We start from the raw sequence: 27,296 nt of genomic DNA, 5'->3' as shown, positions 1-27,296 counted from the left end.
TTTCCTTCGCGCGCGGCATAATTTTCAATTCAGGAAAAAGAAATCAAGAATAGCAGCTTGTTTTTCAATTGTCTATGCGTAACCTCACGTTTATGACCATTCTCGCTTAATTTCAACGGCTTCTGAAAAAAAACAAAGAGCTATTCGTATCTGCCTTTGTTTTTTCTTCTTCTCAAGTGCCACTTTTTTACTTGATTTAACGGAGCTTAGATGTATAATTGGTAGCTTACAAGTATTCTCTGCTACACTGTAATGAATTTAAAGATTTTACTTGGACTTTCAAAGCTAACGAGGATATTGGCTGATTAATATAAGAGAGCATGCTGTATGAGTCTAATTTTCATAACTAATTACACGTTTACAGATTAGTAGTGCCAAATAAATGTATAGATATGATTATGTAAATAGAATTTCACCGTATGATAAAAAAAAAGAAAGAATGTTGTCGAATACTTTATATAACTTGATAACGTGCATTTCAATGTTTTAACAAAACTTTTCCAGTAAATCAGAAATAACAGAATACAGCCAATATATTTTTATTCTGTTGGAAATAATATAGAAACTCCATATATTTCTATATCTGATTTTTCTGGGAAAAGTTAAATTAATTTTACATTCTCAATTACTATCAATAGACAGTAATCTAAATACATGCAGTTATGCGAATTCATTAGAAATCAAGTGTTATCTATTAACATGACCATATGAAACACAGGTAGAACGCGTTTTCAGTATCAACTTGATTGAATTAACAGAGCCCGTGGGACTGCCGCCGTGATTTATTATTATCCATCAATTGCAATCGCTAAACCGGGCGATGGTAAAATTTAGCCAGGTGTGTGCTTTTGAGAACTACGTGGATAACCTCCCCTTGAAGAATTGATACTCGGCGCAGGCTGTACGAGCTCTCTTTTTAGCGTACATGCTAGTCCTGTTATGGCGATAGTCCCGTTTATAAAGAAAGGTTTAGCATATACGAACGCCCGCGAAATTAGCTCTACTGTCCGTCGGCGAGAACGTAACGAAAGCAAAGAGGCCGCGAGGGCGGGCAGGAGCGTCGCATTGCACGATCCTCTGAAAAATGGCCTTAGAAAAGCAGAGAGCGAGAGAGAGAGAGAGAGAGAGGACGGCTGGGCCGGCGGTCGACCTTCATAAATCAGCGCGAGGGGCAGGCCAGGCGAGGCCTGCAAGCCCGGCGGCGAAGGGCGCGCGCGCGCGCGCGGCTCGCAGTCGCGGCAAGGTCGAGATCGAAAGCGAAGAAGCGTCCATCCCGGTGGGGCTGCGCGCGCCGTTCGGCGGGCGTGGGTGGAGCTTGCAAGCCTTGCCCGCCGCCGCGCGAGGGCTGCCGTGCCAATACATAAGCCGCCTGGCGCGCTGCCTCGGCAGTCGTCGAGCGAGTGCGGCCCCGTGCGCCCGCAGGCACCGCGCACGACGTTCCGCGCCAGTGCGCAAGCCGAAGATCGAGCTTTCGTTACGCTCGCCGCGCGCCGAGTGGACGGGCGCGCCACCGGCGCACCGACTGGGTATCGACCAACCATCCACGCGACGAGCGCGCGCGCGCGATCGCCGTCGGGACCACTTCCGCCATCGTTGTTCCTCGTCGCTTGCCCCGCCGAGCTTGCGCTATCCTACTGTGTCGCTGCTTCTCTTATGTGTGCCTCTGCGCGTATATCTATATGCGCGCACGCATTGCTGTGCGCGCTGCGATTCCAATGCTGCACTGCAACGTTTTGTCCAGTAGCTCCGGCTACCTGCAGCGCGAGTTTTACGCGTCTTTCATTCCTTTATTTTAGCCGGCTACACGTTGCGCACCTAATATTCCGTAAACGTTGAGGATTTTCGCTAACGTTGCAAATACCTCGATCGAACTGCTGACGCGCAATTATCCAAATTATTAATGGGATGGCATTGGTAAAATATGACTTTCACTTCAAATGCTGCACCATTTTAATTCCCCCGTTTTTATATTCGAATGAACGTTATAATCTCATATTTTCTACACTTTTTGTCCGCTTTTCGTTGTTGATGGAAACAAATATTTCTTGGCTCTTGTAGTTGTTTTTTTATTCATGTGCGGTATAAGCAGAATGCGTTCCGTTGTTATCTTTATTCAAAAACCTTTATACAAATGCAAACGTACTTGGAAATTCAACAGTTTCCGAGCCGTGTACATTTATATCAAAAAAATTTCAAACGTTCCGTCGGCTCGTGTGTAAGCCTAATTAAAAATTAAATTCTCCGTAAATCAGAATCAGATGAATCAGTGTTTTTAGAATTAATATATTATATAGGAAAAATATCGATGACGATATTCATTGAAAATACCAAGAGGATGTTTAATTTTCTAAAGTTAGTTTCGGTTATCGTAAAATGTATCGAGGTATTCCAGAAAATCCAACGCTCTAAAATAAAGTCAAAGTTTTAATTTTTTCCAACTCAACTTTGACAATTAAGCGCAATAACCTTGCAATCTGAACCATGAGTTCATTGAAATGATACTTAAGAAAGCTTTCCGGTGTCAAATATTAACACGATTCAATTTAGAATTACGAACTTGTGAATGCTGCGATAAAACTTTAGTCAACAATAACGAGAAGTCGCCAACCAACATGTTAAATGCAGGCATCGCATCGAGTCGACAAATTTTGGAATATCTTATAATCAGCCAGCTCGCGAAAGGAAAGACATTTGAATGAAGCATCTTGACGTTGCATATATTGCGATAGCTTCAACATTGGCACAGCTCCGCGTATTTACCAATTATATACGCAAAACACAGAAGCGGAACGTCTCAATGAGATTTTAGGACGATGTATTGGTTGGCAGCTTCGATCGATGATATATCTTAAGAACGAGCGGAGTGGGAATACCGGTGTGATGGCGGGAGAAAGAGCCAATCTCTTGGAGCGAAGGTCTCGGTTTACGCGTGCAGATCGCGACGCGCACCGGTATCGGCAACATATACGTACAATTCGAAACTCACGAGACTTTCTCGTACGCGCGTTCTCTCTCTCTCTCTCTCGAAAATCCGCAGTGGGATTTGGGGACTCGGCCAGTGGCATTGGGTTTCTAATTTTGTATTTCGTCGCTTTGCAGATCGAATGTAAGTGAAGCGTGCGCGATATATAACAGTCACTTGAAGTGTGCGTGTGCAGCGTGTAGAACGACAACGGCTGCAGGACTCAAGCAACGACAGCAGTAGCTACAACAATCATCGAGAAAAAACGAGAGGAGGAAACATGATGCTTACCAGAAACATTCTGCTTATCGGCCTGCTCGTATGCATTCCTGCGATACTGCATCTCGGTAAGTTCTATTGTAATAATACTTTAGCGTACACCGGACAAACATCGTAACTCATAAACGAGCGATGGAAAGAAGTTTCATACTTGAAAACCGGTCAATCATAATGCTGGGGAAATAGCGGATCCCCAGCAGTCCAACTAACTTGTATGCTAATCTCTACCGTGATAATATATAGTGCGCGAATTTAATTTTAATCGCAAGAGAAATTCTTCTTCCCATCGCCGGGACCAAATATGTATTTGCATATGGACACCTTTATTTTCGCGAAAGGCAAGTCATCCGGTCTTCAAATTGAACCGTAACAACAAGTTAAAATTGAACGACGTTGATGCGCAGTTCCCACCAGCTGTAGTTTGTTATCAGTAAACAAACTTATGGAATCTGAGACGTGATTTGCGAAATGTGAAAGCGCGAACGACTTTCACTCGTGCGTGGCCATACAGTCGAAAAACGAGAGATGTTAAAGCGATGGTTTATTTTCAAAGCGTGGTTCACGAAGACGATGCGTAACGTGTAACGAGGACAAGTTGTTGAACGACGAAAGTTAAACGTGAAAATAGCTGCAAAAGCCTGGAATCAGGACGAACAGCGGGTTACCTAACGCGTGCAAATCTTGTTGATTGTAAAGCGCACGCTCACACTATAACACAAATGCATGCTAGTTAATAAGAGCAGGACGAAGAAAGCCGATCGGGAACGAGGACTAAAAAGAGTCGACGCCCCGAAGGTGTTTGCTCTTATATAGCCTACACGTGAGACGGAACGAAGCTGAGCGTTCGTTTCCTCGACTAATTGAGCCGCAAGAAGATTGACGCAAACATCCAGTAATGCCAGATATAGAGGGCGCAAACACACACGGGCGCGCTCGCGCAGGCTGGGGCCAAGATCGCGTTAGAAGCAGCCACGAGCGACACGCAATCGCGCCGTGCGCGCCGTTGAGAAGGACGCGCAAGGATGTTGCCCAACTGTCGGCGCAGCTAGGAGTGCGAGGCAGATCCAGTCGCGGGCAAAGCGAAGCGACTCGCGCGCGTGTTTTTAATGTCGCGTGTACACATCGCGGAGCGCGCGCGAGTTGCGCAACGCTCGCGCACGGCAGAGAGGACTTTCACTTGGCAGCGAGCGCCGGCCGGTGTGTCTGTGTGCGTGCACTGCAAGTCAGAAATGCTTGACCGACAAACAAAGAGAAAACGTAGCCGCTGCCTCGCTGTGAATTGGCGTTTCGTCATAATTTGCGGGGCTTGTGAACTTGTTCGCGTCCGCGACCTATTGGCTTCGGCCGTTCGTTACGATTGTGTCGCACGCGCGTCTCCCCCTGTGCTACTATACGTCGCGTGCGCCACGTTCTATCGATGACTTTTCACCTCCCCGTTCGCAAGATGGTGATTTTTTCTATCAATTATCATTGTAAATGGTCAGACGCCAATGAACCTATTAAGCCATAACAGCGATCCATGCCGCTTCGGCAACCGCCAGTTTGCGCTTTCGGAACGTCCGTGCTTAAACTGTCTTTTCTTTTCCACCTTAGAAACGTGTCGAACGAGTTAAAAATACAACTCTCGCAAAGAGGTAAAATTACAAAGGCGGTTTTTCCGACATAAGCAACCTTATCGACTTTCGGTTCTAAACATCGCTTTCTCCATTTTGCACATTTATGTGTTTGCGTTAAACAATAGGCTGCAGCTCTTTCGAAAGTGCGTGACCTATTTGGAAACGCTATTTCATTAGTAGGAAATAATTTTTCAAAACTGAAGCGTTTACATAATTTCCTCGTGGATTCAAGATTCATTTCGAATCATAATATTATCGCTTCAATCTCGGAGCTATGTAAGACAGACAAACCTCCATTAAAAATTAATTTCAACATGGAATGAATCTAAATAATTCGGTCCAACAAATAATATATGTTATGTATATGAATTTTACCAATGAAAACATATTGGAGTACTCAGCAATAAACCTCATAAAAATGTACCTGCCAAATCATTTTCCGAACGAACGATCGCAAGTAAATAAAACAAAGACAATACATGCTTTCTATAAATATCGCAAACTACACAAAAGAAAAAAAATAAACTTCTGATTACAAACGATTATTGACGGCCGATTGAACCTGTGCGCCGATGAAAGCTTTCGAATTGCACGCAGACAGGCAAACGGACATCGAGTGGGCGATGCCGACGTGATGAATGATCGATCGATCAAGTGAGAGAGAGAGAGAGAGCAAGCGTCTGCGGGTTCACATTCAGCCTATCGGAAGCGAAATCTGAGATCGCACTCCATTAGCGCATACGCACATAGACGTCGAGAGAACAACCTCGATATATATCGCGTATAAATTTTAGCCTCGATGCATTTGCTTTGTCTCGGATGTGGGTGGTATGCGCGTGCAGCGACGAGTTATTCGATGACCACTTGTCCGATCGCGTTTTTCATACCTCCAGACGCGAACAAGCACTTTTTGCCGGCCGTCGACTGTACAACAGGCCGTTGGAAGTAATCCAAACTGAATTCGAGGATGCAAACCATTGTGCGTCAACCAGCTTGCGCACGAGTCTGCAAAAAACAACACATCAACAATCGACAATTCATTTGTAGCTGTTCCCGAGCATTGCCGGCCGCAGCATCAGCATCCACAAATCGAGCGAACCCACATAAATGTACGATCGATGCATTAAGGACGAGCGAGCAATGGATGGAGTAGGGTATATAGTGCGCTCACTGCTGAATATTGTTTTCGGCGCTTACGCACAAATTGCTGGCGTTTAGCGGCTTACGTGGATTATTTCGAGAGCGTAGGCGCACGCGAGCAAGAGAAAAGGGAGCGGCTGAAGGATAGCACTCGCGTAAGCAAGCGTTTGCCGTACTGCGGATCTTTTTTATTTGGCAGCTACGCGCAGCTGTAATCGCAGATTTTCGCGAGATCCCAATGCGATTATCAAGGAATCGCTATTACTGCGTTCTTCAAGATGTACGCAGTCCTCATTTTATTAGTAAGTATTCCCAAAGAAAAAGAATAAATCGCGTTAGTTCTATTGCCTTTATTGGACACACCCACACGGCAGTGCAGGCGCGAAAAACGTCGTCAACGTCATTTCCATTTTGGAGTACGACTGCTGAAAGAGCAAACATCATACCTGGAAGAATGCGGGAAAAGATTCGTCGCGCGAGACTAATGAGCGAACTTTCATTCGTGCTCTCTTCCTGAGCTGTTATTTATTTATTATTTTTTTTTTTGTCGTCGACGTCGTCGTCGTGCTCCATCAGTCCACCACTACCATCTTGCGTGAGAGCTTGCGCCTGGAACAAAATGAGAAAAAAAAGAGCGAGATACGCCTTCGGCATCGAAACAACGACCCCCCGTTCTTTCTTCTTTTTCACGCTACTGTTTTTCCCAGTTATGCCTCGTTAAAAAATACGCTGTGTGATTTCTGCCTAAATCACCTAGGATTTCTTGTTATTGCGCATCATTGATTGCTCGTCAAAGATAAATAAAGCCAACTTTGTTGGCTCGTTTATTAAGTGAACTCCTTTATGCGACGGTGAACGGACTATCGATGCACATTTCTTTTTCTACGTTTTCTTTTCTATTGGACTATATCGTGCACAAAGAATCCGAGTTAGATCCATAGTATTTTCGTATAAGTACACAAGCCGCTAGGATGTTCGGGAGAGAGAACAGAGAGCGAAGCTGACTGGTCTGAGTATTTTCATCAACTCGTAGCCCAAGGGGATTACTTCCGGAGGGCACGGGGATTCCCCTGTACGAGCAAAGCCCACTCGAAGTTCGCGTAGCAGTATAGTCAGAACTCGCTTAACTCGCTCGCGGCCCTACAAAAGCTTACATATAGCGTCGAAGGATTTTAACGTTACCGAAATATTTCTGGCAGCAACTCTTTTATTTTTTCTCGTCGAAATTGGAAACTTGTCATAAACGATGCTGATATATATGTTTTGCGTTAATGGAAAATAACGTGACCGATACATTCGTCGAAATCCAAGACATTTGCACACAACGAATCCATCACACCGACTGAGCAAGCTTTTTTCTTCAAGCTTATGTTTACTACGCATATCCAGCATCGTCAAGGCAGTCGCAGCCGGCATCTAATAAAATCAGCTTTTTGTTGAGCAATTAAGCCTGCTAATGCACGTACACAGCCTCCATCCACTTTTGCCTACTTTTCGACAATAATACAGCGAAAAATTCGTGCGCACGTCCGTCTGTGCGATCGACCAGATAGCCTTGATGAAATTTCGCGCCAACAATCGTTGCGTCACCATTGCGCCTCCGGTCCTTTATTCTCATTTTTCTAATCTGATGTTGCTAAGTGGTGCTCATGACCTTGGCCAGATACGTGTATCCTTCATAATAAGTATACGCAGGTCAATTTTGCCGTTCTGGTTATTCGAATATGAATAATTACGTTTTGTTGAATAATTTTGCGCCGTGGAAGTGTTTTTACAACAGATATTTGTGTAGGAGAAAGGTAAGATAATAACTGATTTTTCAAGGACTTGTATAATTAATCAATGAAGACATATATACGTCAAACCAAAGAAACCCCTATTATATGACCTCTTAGCACATACTCGTCAATCTCCTTTTTTGCCTGTAGATATGCCGACATAACGACGATAATAACAATTCTATGATTATTTGGAATTTCACGAAAATCAAAATAGCCAATGTAAATCTGAATTCATATTCCAATTGTACAAGTGAAAATATGTCGAAATCCGTTATTTCACTTATTTTTGCTTGAAATGTTAACCTTTAAAAATAAAGCAAGATGTGTACTGCAATGTATTTGGATCCGTAGAATTTTAATTTGCAGTCAGTTTAACGTTATTTTCTATTTTTTAAACAAAATCCATAAAATTATGGTAAGTTTCCTTTCTTTCTTTGATAAATTACTGTTTTACTATGGCACGACGCATATCTTCAGTAATAGGCCCGATCAATTTTTAATTTCACATCCAATAAAATGATCAAGTGAAAGAAATAAAAGCGTGATATTAGAATGGCATTGAAAAAATATAAAAATTTTTACTTCTTTTTTTCAAATATCATTACCTTAAAACAGTTTAAAAAGTAAGCTAATTGTAGTAGTAATGAGACTATTGTAACTATGTGAGCTGAGAGTCATTTCTCGAACGAGAAACCGAAGTTTTCATGCTATAATCGCGTTTATATTCAATTTTTGATTTGTCAATCTCAAATTCACGCGTGAAATTGTCGTAGCTGAGAAAACATAATAAAAACAGCCTTTACAAGAAAATAGCTTACACATCCATAGATTCCACGCACACACACACACACACACACACACACACACACACACACACAGAGGAGCTGCACTATAGTGTACCGGGCAACGAACTCTTCTCCGATGTAATACGAACGGGAGCCCTGAGAGTAATTGAAATGGCCAGTAAAAGGGCCCCACGAGGCCACAGTCTAGGTACTTGTTGCTCTTTCTCTCTCTCTCTCTCTCCTTCTCGCCAGATGCGAAGTGAATAGGTATGTACGAATTGCGGTCCATCGTTAATCGTTTCCCCGAAGCTTTTGCAGATCGAGCAGTTTGTCAGTGAAAGTTAGGCGTATAGTCTCCCCCGCCTTAGTGCCTCAGTGGAGCGGGATATGAAATAGAGGAGTTGAGATGTTTTAGAGATTGGCGTGGGCGCGCGCACTGCAGCCGATGGACTTTTTCAATCGGCCGTGTACGATAAATCAACCGAGATACTTTCCCCTCGTAAATTTGTTCGCATTGCCATTTGTGCCGAACGGATAATACGTGCGTTACGTTTATTTCGTTGATCGGCGTACATGCTTATACATCGATATTTCGTATAGATAAGATATCAGTTAAAATTTAAATCCAGCCCTCTCGTCGTAATTCGTCGTGAATGCATCTGACCACGGAGTGAGCTATGCCGCACTTGTCTTCGCTCGTTTCGTTCGCTGAAATAATTAAGTTCGAATGAGATACAGGTTTGTAAAACGCTCTCTCGCGAACGAGTTACCTTCCGCAGCACACGCCTTCACTAAATGGGTTATTTGCGTCTTTCCTATTTCTTGTGACACGTCTTCCATTTTCTCTATTATGGCGTCGATGTTTATGGTCTTGTCGCTCATCTACAACAATGCGTATATCATTGAGAAATGTCAGACTCTCGAAGCGAGGCTTTTCTTTAACTTGTTACAACTTACAAAAAGTTCCTTTTCCATGGTGCACGCGGCAATGCACTGGGCTTTTGTAGTGTCGGTCGACTGTAAAGCTTTGATGAAATCATCTATAACGAACAAGTTTCCAACTCATTTTCGATTTAAACTCAATCTAATTCAATTCAATTTCGAAATCAAAGAAGCGCAATTACCCCGTGTCATTCCACTTTCGGCTAAACACGCTTTAAAGCTGTCGGACACAGGGGACACATGAGCGTAAATACGTGCCTTGAACAAATATTTATTAAGGTTACTGAAAGGTGCGATATCGCCCATACATTAATTACGAATTATTTCGATGTCAGTACACGCAGATCAAATATTATTTACGAATAGAGAAGATACGTAAAGCTCACGAATACCGCCGGCACTCTGAGTAACGACACTCCTCTTCAAAGTAGATAAGTTCATATAGGATTCACATAAATTCACGTGAAAGTCGTTGGAGTACTTACCACCGTTAAATACGTAGCACAAAGCGCCAAAAGTACAATCTTCATGTTGCAAGATGCCTCGCTGTCTGGCGCGCGCGCGCGCGAGGTTTTCAAAGCCTTTGAAATGTATTTCACGAGTGCGATGCTCCGAAAGTGCGCCACGTACATTTATACGAGCGCCAACTAGCCCGCAAGAGAGTGTAACTTGCGCCAGAGATATTGTTAGGCCAACGATAGCGCAAGAAGCAACCCTCCAAATTACCTTCATTATTTCACAAGTTAAATACGTGGTGCCAGAAAAAGCCATGCAAAACGTGCATTATTTTGTCGACTAGGTGGCGACCCAAATAGACGGCGACTCTCTCGAGGCTTAATATCTTTGCGGGAAATTTGCGCTTGTCCTTAAAAATGCACGAGTTTCGTAAGTTCAACAATCATTGAAATTCATTTGTTCAAATGAACTCGAATAAATTTACACTTGTCGATCCAATTTCAAAAGACAATTAAAAACTATCGAGTGTATTGATAGAGGCGGCAATTTTAATTCGCTACGGAAGTTCGTCGACGGAATTCAGCTTTAATGGAGCGTTCGAGCAGCAGCAGCTAGTAGTTTCTTCTCGGCCTCTTGCCACGAGAGAGAGAGAGAAAGAGAGAGAGAGAGAGAGAGAGCACGAGAGGGCGACGAGTCGAAACTTTTATCGGCGCTCGTCACCCCGGGATAAATGACATTTACGGGAATTGAGAGATCGTTTTTCCCTCTCGTCGCGTAATCTCCGCTGCGCGCAAGCGCTCGAGAGGCTTTTCGAGGGCCTCGTACAGTTGCCACGCGGTTTCCATTCGACGAAAAACCGCCTCGACTTTTCATCGCGCAAGCGATTACTCCGGCTATTATCCGTTGAACTCGAACCCGATGAAGCGCTGTAGTTTTGATTGATCCTAGAATGTTATATAGAGCTTGCACAATGTGTGTGTTTTTTTTTTTTTTGGTTTGGTCTTTCGCTCGTTATAATGAGTGCAGTCGCTGTTTCGCGACGTGCGTAGGACGGAGGCAAGGATGACGAAAAGCGAAAGCAGATCGGCAGGGCACACAATGGCTGGAAGACAAAAGGATAGAGTCAAAGGAATGGAAAAATGCAAGGGGCATTTTGAGGGAGAAGACAATTTAACTAATGGAATAGTATTGCTTTCACCGGCCGCAAAACTGAAAGGACCACACAACCTTTTGCCCAGCTATCTAATCCGATTGGGCTTCTTTGCCCGCTCACTGCTCCACTAGCGCGATTTTAAAACCTGCCTTTTCCTTCAATTTTATCGCGACTCCTCTTCTTCCGCTTCGCTCGATCTTCTCGCGCGCTCACAGATGTAAGAGCTCAATCCATTTATCCAACTCTCCAATATACGCACAAGCTCTATCGTTTGACATTACGCCGTACTCACGTAAAAATCTCTTGGATAAGTATTTGTGTAAAAGAAAATATATCGCAGTACGAACCACGATCTTTGCGAACGGTCAAATTACGGCTCCTTAAAGCAGTAAATTTTCATCGTAACGTTGTTTACTCCAGAGATGTTTGTGCGCTAAATTTCAGTCGATCGAGATACTTACATCATACGTTTTATCTCTCTAAGTTGAATTTGATCCAACTCACAAATATGTTTTTTCTAAGGAAGAAATAATATATTTATGTTACGTAACGTCGATCGATGAAGCTTATGGCAAATAATAGCCCGATCACGGAACGGCCCAGCTGATCGTCAATTGAACGTGCACAAAGCGATTATAACGAGCGAGCGCGTTGATCTCTCTTTTTATTCCCATTACGAATCAGAGGGTATCTATATGTACGTGTATCTGCCAATTACCGGCAAAACGCGCTATATATATATAGGTTCCCCATCATCCGCCCTCGCCTCCAGCTGCGCCTATCGCACGTAATATAATCGTCTACAACACTGGCAATGCATTCAACAGTCACGTCACATACATATGGCACGTACCTTGTCAAAGTGCTATGATTATTAGTTCCTACGACGTGTTCAGCGCTAATCTGATTATTATTCATAAATGCTGAGGCTGCGCCTGCAAGAAACCAACCTGTTGATTTTTAGCACTATTTTTCGAGCACGCCAACTATAATCTCTTACTTTGGACAAATAATCAGCTCCACTTATCCCTCTAATGAGAGCCGCACGTCCTCCGTAAGATAAGAAAATCCGAAGGGAGACTCCAATTACCGTTGATTTCCCCGTAGACTTGTCATAATTCGTCGCCAAAAGCAGGCTGCAGGTATATCGGGACGAGGCAGAAACGCTGCAAAAAGAGAGCCGTCCGACAGTCATTATCTCCAAGCCAATGAAAGATTTTGCATGAGGCTCGCAATAAGGAAACAAATCGATCCGTCGATCTATGAAGCGCCGTCGTCATTATCGGGCAGCCACGGTTCACGGTTCTATATCGCCACCGCCGCCGCGCCTCTCCCACCTCCAATCTCGTCCGCGCATCACCCCCAACCTACATGTATATGTACCGGCGTACAATCGATACGACGACACTCCCCCCAAGGGAGACAGCGCGTACGCGTCTGTGCGCGCGCGTGCTACTGGTCGGCTGGACCGCGCGTCGAACAGCTCAATGGGCTCTAATGCGCCGGGGAGACGGAGAAAGGGTGCGAGCGGGATTAGATTGCATTCGCTGGCTTTCGCGAACTTTTTTTATTCTTTCTTCTACGACTCGTGGATTGATGATCCTCAGCCCACGAGTGCTTTATTGGCTGTAAGCAAATTCGAATGTCCGCACGCGTTGCACACCCATTGCGAAAATTACGAAGGCTCGTTGAAAAATGCCGCGTGCACGAGGCATTAAACTGCGGGGGAAAGAAAGATAGATCGTGAAAAATAAATACGTCGCTGGATGAAAAAAAAAGAAAAAAAAAAAAAAAAAAATGCACGCGAGACAAACGCAGTGGAGCGGAGCGATAAGAGCCAAACGCAGGCAGAGAGATAGAGAGCGAAAAATAGAGTCGTAGATTAAAAACATAACGCCCAGTTGGAAAGATACTGAAACACGTGACGTATGAGCATCATCGCGTCACGCGGTCACCCTTTTCTTCACAAATATATACTGCGTTGCAGCAAAATAGCAACTTTCGATAATAACCGTTAGCTCGCAAATTATTCGTTCTTGCAAGCTGCGGTGCACGGAACGAATCGTCGATAAATAAAACACGAGAATATAATAAATGACCCAATTCCACAATGGGTATTCGAAAAACCTGTCAACCACTCGAACAATCGTTTCAATCTCTCACACCCCATCACCACCCCTCGAGCCATTAAAAAAGAAAGTCTCGCAAGATCCCGAAGAAGAAGAGGAAGAAAAGCCACCCTCCCCCTACGCCAAACGTTTTTATTTCACTCTCGATACCGCGCATCGATCACGTACGAAAAAAGTAGGAAAAAAAGCACCGAGACAAGAGCGCTACGCGCGGCATAATAAGCCGCTTAAAAACATTTCTTCGTTTGTTCGCGTTGAGCCAGTGGCTCACAGTTTCCATTTCCGCTGCTCGCTCCTTCGCCGCCCGCTTGTATGTACATATACACTCTCCGGTGACAAGCAGAAGGGTGACGTGCGTGTGATCTCGAGAGCTTTCACCTCTACCCTCTTGTGGTACTTTTGCTTTTCGCCTGGCAATACAACTTGTGCAGTTCATTCGAGTTTCCCAACTGAATGTTTACTACTCGCGTGGCCGTGTGCCCTCGACGCCAACTTGCCATTTCAACAATCAATGATTTCTAGTAACGACCAATAGCGAGGACAAATAAAATTTGATGCTCGGCTCTTTTAGCTAGAATTTATTACTGGCAATTTTCTTACAGAAGCTATGAATATTCTATGATTAATACATATTTCGTTACAACTATAGAGTTCTTAAAAACTAATTACTATTTACACTTAATATACATTTAAATCTCTAATTGTACAATAGAAAAATCTCTCAACATTCAAATCATTAACAAACTTAATCCCAGTTTAAAAGCGAAATTACAAATTTTTCACAGTTTTAGTGTACACTATGAACAATTTTCAATTCTTAACAAATACTAGATCATCGATCATTTGCTAAATATCGATAACCAATAGAATTTAGTCATCGTCTTCTTTGAAATCATCAACCTGAATTTCATACAGCTTCATTTCACCTTCCTGGCTAAATTTGGAATCTTCAAAGTAGCACAACCGAATTGACTCGGAAGCCGCGTGGAAAGTCGAGAAAAATGTCAATGATAGGAATAACGGTATGACTATGGTGACCATAGCAATTGCATTGGCAATTTCGTAAGCTCTTTCTTCTTCTTGCAACCAACTGATGTTTTTATGAATGTAGAGTCCACCGCAGATTGAGGATATAAATGGCACAAGGAGAGAACCAAAAAATATTATAATCTGGCTGATCTAACGTATAAAAAGTTGATGTTTAAAATTTGTATGGGTTTTCAGCAACAAAAGTATATATTTAAGTAAATTTTTACATACAGTGTTCATTGCTAAATACGATGCGATATTTTGGATTTGCAGCTTGAAAGATTCACTTGCCGACTCGTAAAACTCTTGACCGTGAATAGCGCACACTGCGAGCGCATCTAATGGAAAATTGAGGATAATAGTGAAGCATGACAATATGTAAATAGGCTGTTTGCGCAACTTCCTAAGAACATCTTGGCTATTTTCGCAGATGACTTTTTTCATTGGAATCCATGAAAATATCGATGTGGCGTACGCGACGGTCCCTAAGTGATAACTGCACACATTCAAATGTAAGTTCAAAGTCTGCGGAATTGCAAATGACTTTTTTCAAGTATGTTACCTTAATATAGTTGTAATAGATCGTGGTACAGTCGTTACAGGCGAGCGTCTCTCGCTTTTATTATTATACCAAGTAGCAAAAGTCGAAGTTAAAATCATTCTTCCCACTCCTGAGATGAATGAAAAGACCCACAAGAAGCAAAGAACGTTGATTACGTGTAGTAAGTAAATGTACCCTGGCACTGAACGATAGTTGTCTGGAAGTGAGCCTCCAATCATAATCTTGAACTCTACCCACATGCCGATATCCTCGTCGGTATCATTGGGGTTAGTATGATTTCTTAAAAATTCCTCAAAACTTTCATTTCTGATGGAATATAAAAATCCAAATATCGCCGTGAAGTAAGAAAAGGCCGCTAACGTCAACACGAATTGAAGAACTGCAATGCACATTGTCGATGGATAAGCGAAAATGGCTCTGAAACGAAGAAATAATTTACATAAGCTTCGAAATATTTTAACCTACAAAACAATAAGTTTTGTTGGGCTCACTTGCAAGATTCTTGAATTACTTTGCAGATCATATTCATTCCGGTTTTTTTGAGTACGTACAGAGCTAGTAGATATATCGTAGTCACTATTGTAATGATTAATACTGGTAAATAACTTGCGTCGTAGTAGTAAATGACCATAAAAGACAAGGTATAAAATAGTATCAATACGGCAAATACTAAAAATATAAACAGATATATTACAACTTTGGTCGCCCATCGGCATAGGGCAACAAAAACGCCCAGTAAAAATACTGATAATATCAAATCCCACGCCAGAACGTCACTGAAAGTAAACAGTTGAAAATTTTCTTAACAAGTCGTACAAATGACTTTATTTAGTTGGTACATGTAATTGAGCAATATGATTACCTCACTTCCGAGAGGTAAAATAGTAGAAAATCCGAAACTCGATGCATCTCAACATGGTACAAAATATTTGAATAGTCCACCGCGATTTTATCACCAGCCACGAAAGCTAATACAATCAAACAAATTAGTTGACGGCAAAATAATCAAATAACTACTTTTTTTAAACGAAACTTACCATATATTGATATTATCACCCAGCATGCTGTAGAAGCACAAAACAATAACAGATATCGTTGGTCCGTTGAATTTCTTTTCACTTCTAATGGTCCATCACCAGTAGCTTGTAGTTGTGGTTGATCACTCGCTGTAAAAAAATATTTCTTTTAATAAATTTCCATCAAAAGTGTTACAGTAAAAAATTAGCTTTATTGCGACTAATTGTGAATGCAATTGTAACAATAAACATACTCTTTCACGTAACTTTGGCCAATTACTGTGATTACATCACATTGTAACAATTATTTTTTATTGCCCTGACAAATATTCATAACACCGTAGCCCATCAAAATACATTCGATACTTCATGAGTCAGTTGCGGAATGTTTATTATTTCGCTCAAGATTGAAGGAATGACAATTAATTTAGTGAAGTAAATGCCATATTATAAAATTAAATTTCGACTATTTTGATAAGCTTACAATCAAAAATAACACTTGTTTTTACAATAATTAAAGTCTAAAAAAGACATGTCAATATAAATAGATACCGTTCTTCTGAAATGTAAAGTGACGTATTTAACGTTGTAAAATTGAAAAGGACGGCTAGTTTGTTAAAAAATGGTATTACATTTACGCAAATGGAACACGGCTAAATTTTTACCAAACAGGTTAATAAGATGAGATAGCGTAATAGAATGAAAATGAGTGGTGCCAGAATGACGATGTTAAACACCAATTGAAACTGGCGGTGTTTGCCAAGCCAGTTTCAATATCGGCACTGAAGTACTTACCTTGCGCTTTATTTGAATTGTAAAAAGGTAGTTTGAAAAATTTGTCAAGAGTCATTTTGTCGGCCGCTTGCAGCTTGATTACAAACACATTCATGTGAGGCAAACGATGCACTGAGAGTCGATTGTTCAATTGGACTAGACGCACGTTCCTTTATCAACTATATATCGAGAGCGAGCCGATACAACATAATCTAACTATCGATTAAACTTAAGCTCTTAACCGCGTGGCTGTTGACATTCCAGTGGAGTTGTTGTATTGCTCCGACTGGCACCGCGACTAACAAGTGACTGCGAGTTGGACGTGTCTGGCGGCGTTCCTTATACATATATATAAAGCGAGGTACAATATAAGTCAGTACAACTGGCCATTTAGTTTCAATCGAAGTATTATCCCCGTATGTAAGGAAACAGAACTTGAATTACGGCTTTTCCCAGCGTATCCGAGACAAATATTTTGCTTTCTACGTTACGTGGAAAATCACACGTCTATTGCGATATTCGTAGCTTTATCAGAAAGTTGAAATGAGAAAAATATGGAAGCTGCGTTATCGCTTCCTACGGCTACGTGCTGTCTTTATCTGTATTTTCATGATAATTCGTTATGGGAAAACTGTGCAAAGTGACGTCTCCGACTATGTTCACTTCCCCAACTGTGCGTTTATTTTTATATCGACGTTATCTAAATGAAAGCTGCCCAGTCAAGTATGATTATACCGAATGTCAACTGTTGTTTGATGTTGCGATCGCAATTTCTTTCATATCCAAACAAAATACCCCAACATTCAAATCATTATACACTTTGGCACAAATCATTCATGGCTATATAGTTGCGATATATAGAGGCTCGCATCGACAGGATTTGACAACAAGCGGAAGAAAGTGCACGCACGTGGCGTGTAGCGGCGAAAAAAGTGGAGCATAGCAAAAAAACAGAAAAACGAAGAAGAAGAAGAAGCAGATTTCCCGAGGAGAGCGATAAAGCTGGGGCTCGCTTTAAAGCGACGCGGCGGCCTCGAAAAGTTCAATATCGCCAAGTGTGTGTGTGTGTGTGTGTGTATGAGAGAGAAAGAGAGGCTGAAAAGGCGGTCTTAATGCATTTGCCGGGGCAACCGTTTTCTCTCTGCACGCATCACCAGCCACCCTTTTCGCAAGCTCAGCAAGCCGTATATATCTGGCCGCTTTCGCTCTCCATTCCCAGCAATCCGTCTCGCCAGCCCGCCAGCTCGCTCTTTTGCATTTTTACGCGCGCACACCAGCAGCACCGATAGCGTTATTAATCTCTACTCAACCACCATCTCTTTCTCTCGCGCTCGATGCTCGTACGTTTTTTGTCTTCATCTCCCAGAATCGCGTATCGTCCGCGGGCCTCGCTGTCTCACTTCGCTACACTCGTTGATTCACATTTTATCAATTTCTCAGAAAGTTTTGATACAGGAAGAGAAACCTTTTCGAAATCTTATAAAAATCGATAACCACTGCGTTCCCAATCTTCTAATCGCTCATTCAAGATGTACCAATACATTTCAGTTCGATCTCTGCGATTTCGATACACATCCCTACTGTTTTTTCTTATCGATTATAATTCTCAAATACAAAATCGAGAAGCTTTTAACATTAAAATGAATCATTTGAGATGTAAATTTAACGAAAGTTCATAACGAAAATGCCCATAGAGCATTTGAAATGATAGGAAATTAAAGCACTTGAAGCTAAGTTTGGCAAAATGATCCAGAGTGCGGTCATCAAATGATCTATGTGAGTCAGCGGAGTCAAGGTCAATACTGCCATGCCAACTGTTCAAGTCATAATCGTCGGACAATTTAAAGCGTGTGGCAAAGACAATAGCTAACAATTATATGGCGACATACAATTATTTTGCGTCAAAATACTCAATGTAAGGCTGTTGTTTATGAGGAAAACAGAGTAATTTTGAACTAGATTTACACTCATCGACACTTGTAAATTGCAAGATAAGAGTTAGAAAGTTGAAAATATAAATCCGCACATGTGGATTGTGGACATTTATTTATTAGCGAACAACGTTAACGCTGAAGCTACGCGCTTACGCACATGTGCACATTTACAATATATACATGTGCGATACGTCGGTAACAGCTGATACAATGCACTCGTGCACACATTCATGCGCTATAAAGGATGAATCGGCGTTTAAGAGAGTGAAAACCAGGTCGCGACCGACGAGACGGCGCGATGACGGCGCGTCTATTTGCGCGGGAAGTAGCGGCGAACAATGAACGAACCGAGCGGAAAAAGACGAGAAACACAGAGCACGCAGACATTGAACGAACTGCACGCGAGTCACCAAGATAATTGAGCTAATTGAACGCACTTCGCGAGCGACGCGCGACGAGTATATAGACAAGCCCATAGCGCATGTATATAGCGTTAGATAAGCCCTGTCACGTTCGTCGTGCTACCACTACCAAAGTAGTGCGCTGTTGCTCAGACATCACCGTTATAATTCAAATTAATGTCACGGCAATGCTTTTGCAAAGCAGTCGATGCGATTGTATACTCATATTGTTGATTGCATACAGTAGTCTCGGTATGCGAACTTGCGCGATTGTCAAACAAACAATATGAATGACTGGGTGTTTTGCGTTACTGGTGATTAAGCTGCCGTAATATGAAACTGGTTTTGACGTTTCGATAACATTTCTATTCGTTATTGGCTGGAAATTTCTCGATGATGGTAACACAACGACAATAAAAATATTTGTGCTTACTGGGAAACTGCACTCAACACAGCTACCGCAGTGACGATATTGGTATGACAATATGTTGGCGGTGAAACGTGTGTTTGAGGTTCAGTTTTTAATCCTCATATAAAAGTCAAAAAAATCTGATAGGTATATTCCACCTAGCGGATATTGTTAAATTTATGATTGAAACCATCGTAGTCGACTCTAAAAATATTGAAGCAAATAAGAAAAAATTTTTAACAATCGCGAACAACGTGACACAAGACAAGAAAAGTATATGTAAATTGAATTTATTACATAGGTCAGTTCGAGAAAGATTCTACTGAAAAGCAAAAACATCCTATGCTTAATGGAAAAACGTGGGAAAATCCCGTATTATTCAGTTATTAATCACTATTACGATAAGTTTTTGTAGTAAGAAAAGGCGATTTCCACCGAAGTAAAAGTCAGCAAGAGTCATGATAGCAGAGCAGTCCCGTAGCAGATAATCATCCGACGAAAAGAAAAATCAGAGTGCGACGGTCTGTGATTGTTGGAACCGATCCGCGGCACGGACAAAGCGAGCGGACGGAGTCTTCGAGCGCAGCCTTGAAAAAAAGAAAGAGAAGGAGAACTCTAGCGGGTCTGCGCTGCAAAGGGCGCGTGCTTTTAGCGACATCAGGGTCATTGTCTGCGCGGTTCGGCAGGAGGCGGTGAAACCTGGCCGTTGTTGTCCCGCGGCGGCGGCGGCGGCGGCGGCGTGCAAAGTTGACGGCGACGCTGGGGCTGGCGTTGCGTTTGTTTCGCGTGCCTTTGGGCGTAATAGCTCTCTAAAGCCGCTGGGCTTTAATCTCTTAACGGGCTCTCGCGTCGCTAGTCGACAGGGGGCAGGGAGGTGGGCAAAAACGACGGCGCTAATACTGGCAGCCGCGACTTCGATTAACGAGATTGCCTGCGAGCCTTGCCTAATGCATCGCTACACCTTCCGCCTCTTGCCCCGCGATTTCATGGATTAACCGTTTGCCTCTCTCTCTCTCTCTTCCTCTCTCTCTCTTGCTCGCAGCTTATTTGCACTGCTTTAAGACACTGCTGCATCTACTTATCAATTCACGTTTTGGCGAAGATCTCCATCTATAGGAAATGGAACCTGATGCTCATTAATGAATCATCTAATCACTCATCTAGTCACTTATTCGTTCGGATACTTGATATGAGCATTAGAAAGTTTGCACTAACCGCAACCGCAGTTTGCTCGCCCGTACTGAAACAAGCTGTTGTGTTATAAGAATCGCCAACGACCCAATTAATCAATCAATCAATCTTTTAATGCGAGATTCAAAAAGTAAAATAAATTATAATTGGCTATGCTGAATATTTTATAAACTACATTATTATCGAAAGCATGTGTTATTGCATTACCTGCAATGTCATGAGTGTCTAGATGCAAACGCTCACGATAATAAATTTCGAATGTGCTCTACTTCAAGCTCTAATCAATCTCGACGATACTCTTAATTACGTAACATTTGTGCATTCGTGAATAATTCGCAAAAGTGCTATATAAATTAAGATTTCATTGTCGTTTTTGTGCCAGGTGAGTAATTAAAAAGCGTTACTCGAGAAAAAAGGACAAGTGAACTCGCGTAAGTCAAAAAGCTTTCCATGAGAAGAAAAAAAAAAAAGAAGTATCGGCTAGGGAGATGGGCGGGAAGGGGGAAAGAAGTATAGGCAAAAGAGAGAAGCTGCGAGCCTTTTAAACAAAATAATCCTGGACCTCATTATTTTGCCGCGCGGCGAAGTAATGAAAGCGCATTGTCTCGTGCCGGAGCTGACGCTCGCTCGCGAGTAAGTATTTGTTGTCCCAATGAAATATACGGGAGGAGCGGGCGAGCGTAGCGGGCAGCGAACCTGAGCTCGATCCTCTTAGATGAAAATCTCTGCCTCGGTCGAGGGAGAGAGAGAGATAGAGAGAGAGAGTGAGTCTATAAAGAAAAGATTAAGCCTCCTGGCTGCCTGTCAGCCTCTTCTCTTCGCTTTCGAAATTGCGCAACGAGAGGCTACTTGGTCACAAGCACTTGCTCAGAGAAAAAGAAATCAATAGTTTCTGTCGGGCCATATCTTGATTAAAATCACTGCTACCTTTCCTTCTCTTCCCTTCCCGTTTTCGTCGTCGTCCTGCGTAGCCTTCTTCACTCGCGGCGGCCTGCGATGCGCGCCTGCTAACTTGCTCAGACTTATTAGCATGAGCAAACGTTGCCTCTCTCTCTCTCTCTCTCGATGAGTATGGCCTGCTCGCACGTGACTAGTGCAAATTCATATCTACATGAATATTGTCTACACTAGCGATAACAAACATCAGATATCTGTAACTTTATTGGAATAATTGCAATAAAAATTTTGCGATGTGTTGTGCGAAGAAAAATAACGTCTAATCGTATTAGTAGTTGGGCGATTACAATTGTTAAATAAACAACGTAAATACAATAGCGGTATTACGTAATTCGAAAGAATTTGTTTCCAACAATGTCATCGGAAAAATAAACGTAATGCGTCGTATTGTGCGCGGCAACATTGCGACACTCCGCAAGCACAATGTTCCGTGTCTACACTTGGAGAACGAACGCGTACTTTCGCTAATCCATCTACTTTGAGAATAGAGGCAAACGCCAGACTGTTAATATGACTCGGCGGCGTGGCAGTGCTTCTGTCTCGTATCTCGAGTGCGTGACAAAGCATAGACAATGCGCGCACTTGTTATGCATTCATCCCCTTATCAAGAGTAATGGGCTTTTCGTTTTGCGGAATATCCTGCGCTTTGCAGGTTTTGCCCCACCCCGAGCTCGACTAAATGCTTGCCGTCGAAACTCGCGCGACGCGCGATGTCAGCTCCACTGCTCTGCTAAATACCAAACGTTTGCCCACGATAAAATTCAAGAGCAAGTATTTGGACGAGCACGTGGAGAGCCGCAGTCAATGCAAAAAGCAAGCGAGAATATAATACAGCGAGAGAGAGAGAGAGAGAGAGAGAGAGAGAGAGAGAGAGAGAGATAAATAAAGCGTATCTATAGGTGCATACGATATAAAGTAGAGGATACAAAGCGAGAAAAAGGAAAGCAGTACAGAGAGGGCGGCATCTCGGGGAAAACCTTTTTTCTGCAAGCTCAACTGTGTAACTCCTCGAAACTGTCACGGGGGAGAGTCTCTCCGGTCGGAGCGCTCACGGTGGAAGCCGGTCAACATTTGAGCCGAGCAAACACACAGACAGCAACCAAACCCTCCAGAGAGAGAGAGAGAGAGAGAGAGAGAGAGAGAGAGAGAGAGAGAGACGATGTGCACGACATATTGCGCACGCTTTCTGTTTGCCAATGGCCATCGAGACTCTGCTCCTCAACATTGGAATCGTAACTTTCGTGATTTGCCGGGCGCGACACTCGTGCGCCCATTGACGCTCGATGGACATTGACGATTCGCGCGCAATGTTTTTCACCGCGAACGACGGTTATAGTCGCGTCGCAAGAGAGAGAAAGCGAATCTTCGAGATGCACAATCGTGTTCAAATGAAAGTCACTAACGACGATGGCGCGGCCGCGTTCCGCGCCATTGCGCTCTCGAAGAAGAACGGCGCGAGATTAATGGGAAGGGTAAGGCGGAATAATGGGCGACAGCTTCGGCTAATGAAATGATGCAGCACGCGCGGCAGACAAAAAACGGTAACGTAAGCTCGTCGCTTGGAATGGGCATTGTAAAAAATTTGAAAAGCATCCCCCGCGCCCCCGACACCGGATCAGTCGTGTATGCGGGTATTAGGCTCTCTCGTTATATCCCGAACTCATCATCGTGTGTCGCCCGTGTGCGCCAGCTCTCTTTCAATTCCGCGACCGCAGTGTATATGTTAGTGCGCCTTGGGACTGCCGACAGCGATATTGGAATTACTTCTTTACAACGGCGCTGCGCTGATTTCACGATTTCGCGATCCTTTCAATGACTGCTCGTCTTTTCACATCCTCGCCATGATTAATTGCTGGACGAATGAACGAAACTGATGTTTATCATTGCGTGCTTAAAATTTAAGTCTTCCAAACTCAATTTCGATGCAATCACTATTGCCACTTTTAATAAACGTGAATAACTGCATTATTATTAATTACAAACACTTTTTTACTTCGTTTCATTTCTTCCAAACACTTTTGTTTGAATGTATCAATCACTTTGTTACATTTAACAACTATTGCTTCAAGCCAATTTCGTGAATATCATTCATTTGTTCACAACACTCTCAACTATTTAATATTTATTTGGATTCATCAATTAAACTATAAATAATAAAAAAAACTTCTAAAGTGATACTCTATTTTTTATAGTCTTACAATTAGATAAGAGATCCTATCTGTTATTGGAAAATTTTCCGGTAATAGTATTTAAATACCTATAAGAAAAGATTCGATAAAATTTGTGGAATAATTGCATATATTTATAAATAGTACTCGAAAATACGAGTTATTTGCATATATGAAACGTATGTAACAGTAACGTTCAACTTAGAAGAAAATGAAAATGAAATAGAATGCAGAGCGTTGTTCATTTAAAAGTCGATAAAAACATTTCCGCGAGCGAACTAAGCTTAAAAGCTTCGGAGCTTTGATTCTTCGATAGTCTGCATCTAGAGTTCTTGGAAAAAAGGTAACATTTCTCTTTACATTCCATTTCGTAATATTTGCTAAAAAGTACTATATTCAAGTTATATCCCAGCGCGTAATTTTAGCTTCCGCGAATGCCCATCGTGAAATTGCGAATTTTCGATCGCGCAAACAAGCTAAAGCTTTGTGAGAAGACTCGTTCGAGGGGGGGGGGGGGGTGCAACGAACATTTTCGCTCCCATGTAATAATCGTCCAGCCAGCGAACGAAACAATCAGATCCTCGACTCGCGAGCAGGGAGGGCAGGCGCATTAATCGAACGCAAAAGCTCATTGGCGCTTTGACATCGGTCAAAAGCCGAGTACACGGCAAAGAGACACGTAGCGCGAGCAAGAGCGAGCGAGCGATTACGAATCCATTAGCGTGCCGACTGCAGCCCCGATAAAAGCGGAGTCACGGCCAGTTTAGTGCGATCATTGTCGTCGCTCGCTCGCGCCTAATGCCTTCGCACCCTTTCTTCGGGCCCGCGCCTCCCCTCGTCCTCGCCGTCGTCGCTAAACAGCTCGCTTTTATACGTAGCGCCGAGCTCCGCGTGCCCGAGATCGCCCGCTATCGTCCTTTGCCATCTTTATCGCTTCAGTCTTATCCCTCGCGCTCGTCATTAGCCTTCGTTTTCGCGCTCGTGCCCTTTTCCTTTTTACCGCGCGCTTCTGCCGTCGAAATCCGTCGCTCTTTTTTCCCATCGCCGCCAAATGTTATTTATTTACGCCGAGGCGCCGCGCCATTAAATCACCAAGACTTTGCTTAATCAACGTTCGGCGTGAATATGTGCGATCGAATCACAGCGCGCCATTTAATCTGCGTGTCTGGCAATAGAAATAATTGCCGGCTCGCAGGGAAATCAATTGGACTGATGGTATCGAGATCCCTTAATCCAGGGCTACATTTAAATATCCCTATCTGCTTTAGGCAGACGCGCGAGAGAGGACGCGCAGCGTCGGAAGAACAAAAGAGTATAGTGCCGGCGGCACCAGCGCGGGGGTTGCTTTGCGGACTCTCTCTCTCTCTCTCTCTCTCTCTCTCTCTCTCTCTCTGTCGGGGTTGAAGAAAATGGGCATGGCGCATATGCATGTGCGTATGCTGCTTTTAAAAAAATCTGCAGCGCTCGCTCTTTTTGCATTGTTTCTCTCTCCTTTGGCTTCGTGAATTTTTTTTTCCACTTTGGCTGCCCGCGTATACTTACGCGTGCATCCCTTTACGCTGCGCCGTGATTTTTTTTTATTTTGTGTAAACTAGCGTAGCTTGTTTGTTGCCGTTCGTCATAGTGCCTTCGCACTCGTTGTTATCGCCAACTTCAAGCCGTAATTAAACAATGTTTCGCCGCGGATACGCAAGAGAAGCGGCGAAGAGTGCGCGAGTGAGATAGAGATGCGTATAGACGCTGGAAGAGCAAAAGGGAAAGGGGAGAAAAGGGAGGAGCTTTGATTTGCATGAATTTCATTTCATTTGCTCGACAGAGCTATAAAGGTCGAGAGTCGAATAAAGTGGCAGACGCGAATGTTAAGGTATTGGCTGAGAAGAGAGAGAGAGAGAGAGAGAGAGAGAGAGAGAGAGAGAGAGAGAGAGAGAGAGAGAGAGAAGAGTCTGGAGCGAATTGAAAAGGAAAGTCGTCGAGAAAAAGCAAATTAAACTCCGCAGCGAGTATATTTCCAATTCCGGCGGAGACGGTTTGCCGAGCAAATACAGAATGTCAAAATAAACAATATGTTGCGCAGGAGAGCCAGAAATAGAAGGCTGGAAAGTAGCACGCGAGGATTAGAGCCCGATCTATCTTTTCTATCAACTGTCCGTCGTTTGCGCACGCAGTTGCTCTTCGTTGCGCGCGCGACCTGCAAATATTCTCCGCTCTCGCTCTCTCTTTCTTGCTCATCGGACTATCGATCAAGCTCCCCCTTCCATGAACGCTCTGCGTACTCTGCATACATTAATTCGCGATATTTGACGATGATTAAAAAACCTGTGTGCTATACAGTGCCCTGTCATTTTCGATTAATGCACCCGCACTGATGCCTCAATTTTTCGTTTGCCACAAGCGACGATCCGCGCGGAGCATCGGCTTCCTCGTAAAATTAAATTTTTAATCTGGAAAGTGATGCAGGCGGATACTTGCTTGAAATGATTGCATCGGCGATTGGAAACCGCATCGGATAATGCGACATCGCTAATGAAAACAATGTTTGTATTGCAGCCGTCGCAGCAAGAAAAGGACCCAACACTTACGGCTCGTTCGTCGGGAGTTTCAATTCCTACAATCACGGGGTGAGGGGTCAGGTGTACGTGATCGACGAGTCGACCTTCTTCATAAAAAATTTCACTTACGATGGCACGGCACCAACGGCCTACTTCTGGGTCACCGACTCGGTTACTCCGGCTCCCAGTGGCATGCTCGTTCCTTATCCTGAAAAGGAGACCAGGTATGATTATTACACTTGCTTTTATATTTCTTAGAAGCACTCTAGCATTTACAAAATATGAATTTCGTACATAATCTTCGGATTTTCATTTGCTATAAAATCTCATAATATAACGCTCAGGAAGAAACAGAAGTTAGACGTATAGTTTAACAGCGAAGATACAATATTCTTTAACGGGGATAAGAATCGGAGAATGGTATCTCAATAATATATTGTGGAGTAAGAGCTTGAAGATCAACCTCGTGCGGAATCCAATGCAGTATGGCCTTCAATAAAGGCCACGATATAATACAGGACAAAAGGCCGAATAAAATGATGGCTGTGCGACGTGCTTCTTGTAAAAGTGACAATGGCATGTAACGCGCGGGCAGAGGGAGAATACCGACGAGAATTGATTAATTAAATCGATATTAGAGAGAAAGAGGATGCAACCGAAGAGTCCTTTTATCCTCGGTTACTACAACACGCAAAAGCTTCAACCGGACAAAGGCTCTAATCCTTCTGCTACCCCTCGCTCGGAAAGCCAAAATCGCTGACTAGTTCATAATTCTGGCTTTATTAACTGTGTACGCGCGCGTTGCCTTTGAGAGATGCTGCTGTTGCCTGCAAACGTCACGCGCTGGCGCGCGTTATTTATAACTGCGCACGGCAGCCTTTCCCATCAGCTTATCCCTCATATCCACTTCTTTCCTCCTCGTTCCACTTCGCGCGCTCGCGCAGCGAACGTACGTGCGCGCGCGGTGCATAAATTTCCAAGGGGCTCTCGCTCCTAAAAGCGCAGTCGTTGCGCAAGGAAACTGCCCTTTTGACTTCGATTTCGCGACTCGCTTGCCACGGTT

General features: G+C 43.2%; 2 protein-coding genes across 6 annotated transcripts in view; one reads left to right on the top strand and one right to left on the bottom strand.

Annotated features, from left to right (window-relative positions):
* Positions 1-27,296, top strand: part of LOC131668139 (protein Skeletor, isoforms B/C) — a 59,029-nt gene that overhangs the window by 10,224 nt on the left and 21,509 nt on the right. For 3 of the 5 annotated variants that reach the window (XM_058942039.1, XM_058942040.1, XM_058942041.1), the window contains exons 2-3: positions 3,100-3,309; positions 26,232-26,457. In XM_058942039.1, the coding sequence (XP_058798022.1) occupies positions 3,243-3,309; positions 26,232-26,457 (293 nt within the window). In that variant the 5' untranslated portion in view covers positions 3,100-3,242. Of the gene's footprint in view, positions 1-1,402; positions 1,527-2,364; positions 3,310-26,231; positions 26,458-27,296 lie in introns of those variants that run through there. The other 2 variants (XM_058942038.1, XM_058942042.1) reach the window with 2 other exon arrangements.
* Positions 13,809-17,016, bottom strand: LOC131668140 (choline transporter-like 2). Its single transcript, XM_058942043.1, has 7 exons — positions 16,646-17,016; positions 15,872-16,000; positions 15,697-15,802; positions 15,326-15,610; positions 14,835-15,251; positions 14,504-14,768; positions 13,809-14,422 (listed from the first exon to the last, which is right to left on the bottom strand). The coding sequence occupies exons 1-7, from the start codon at positions 16,737-16,739 to the stop codon at positions 14,114-14,116; spliced, it is 1,605 nt and encodes a 534-aa protein (XP_058798026.1). The 5' UTR covers positions 16,740-17,016; the 3' UTR covers positions 13,809-14,113.

The sequence above is a fragment of the Phymastichus coffea genome, unplaced genomic scaffold (genome assembly GCF_024137745.1).
Source record: "Phymastichus coffea isolate CEN01 unplaced genomic scaffold, Cenicafe_Pcof_1.1 PCOF00074, whole genome shotgun sequence".
NCBI classification, from domain to species: Eukaryota; Metazoa; Arthropoda; class Insecta; order Hymenoptera; family Eulophidae; genus Phymastichus; species Phymastichus coffea.
The sequence above is the reverse complement of the archived record's forward strand: the minus strand, read 5'-3'. Positions and strand labels throughout refer to the sequence as shown.

Excerpts from the sequence above, each read along its gene's own strand:
- LOC131668140 (XM_058942043.1), bottom strand. The coding sequence starts at position 16,739 with ATGAATGTGTTTGTAATCAAGCTGCAAGCGGCCGACAAAATGACTCTT. Across the intron at positions 15,611-15,696 it reads TTTTACCTCTCGGAAGTGAG|TGACGTTCTGGCGTGGGATT; the intron begins GTAATCATATTG and ends GTTTACTTTCAG. Across the intron at positions 15,252-15,325 it reads GTAATTCAAGAATCTTGCAA|AGCCATTTTCGCTTATCCAT; the intron begins GTGAGCCCAACA and ends TCTTCGTTTCAG.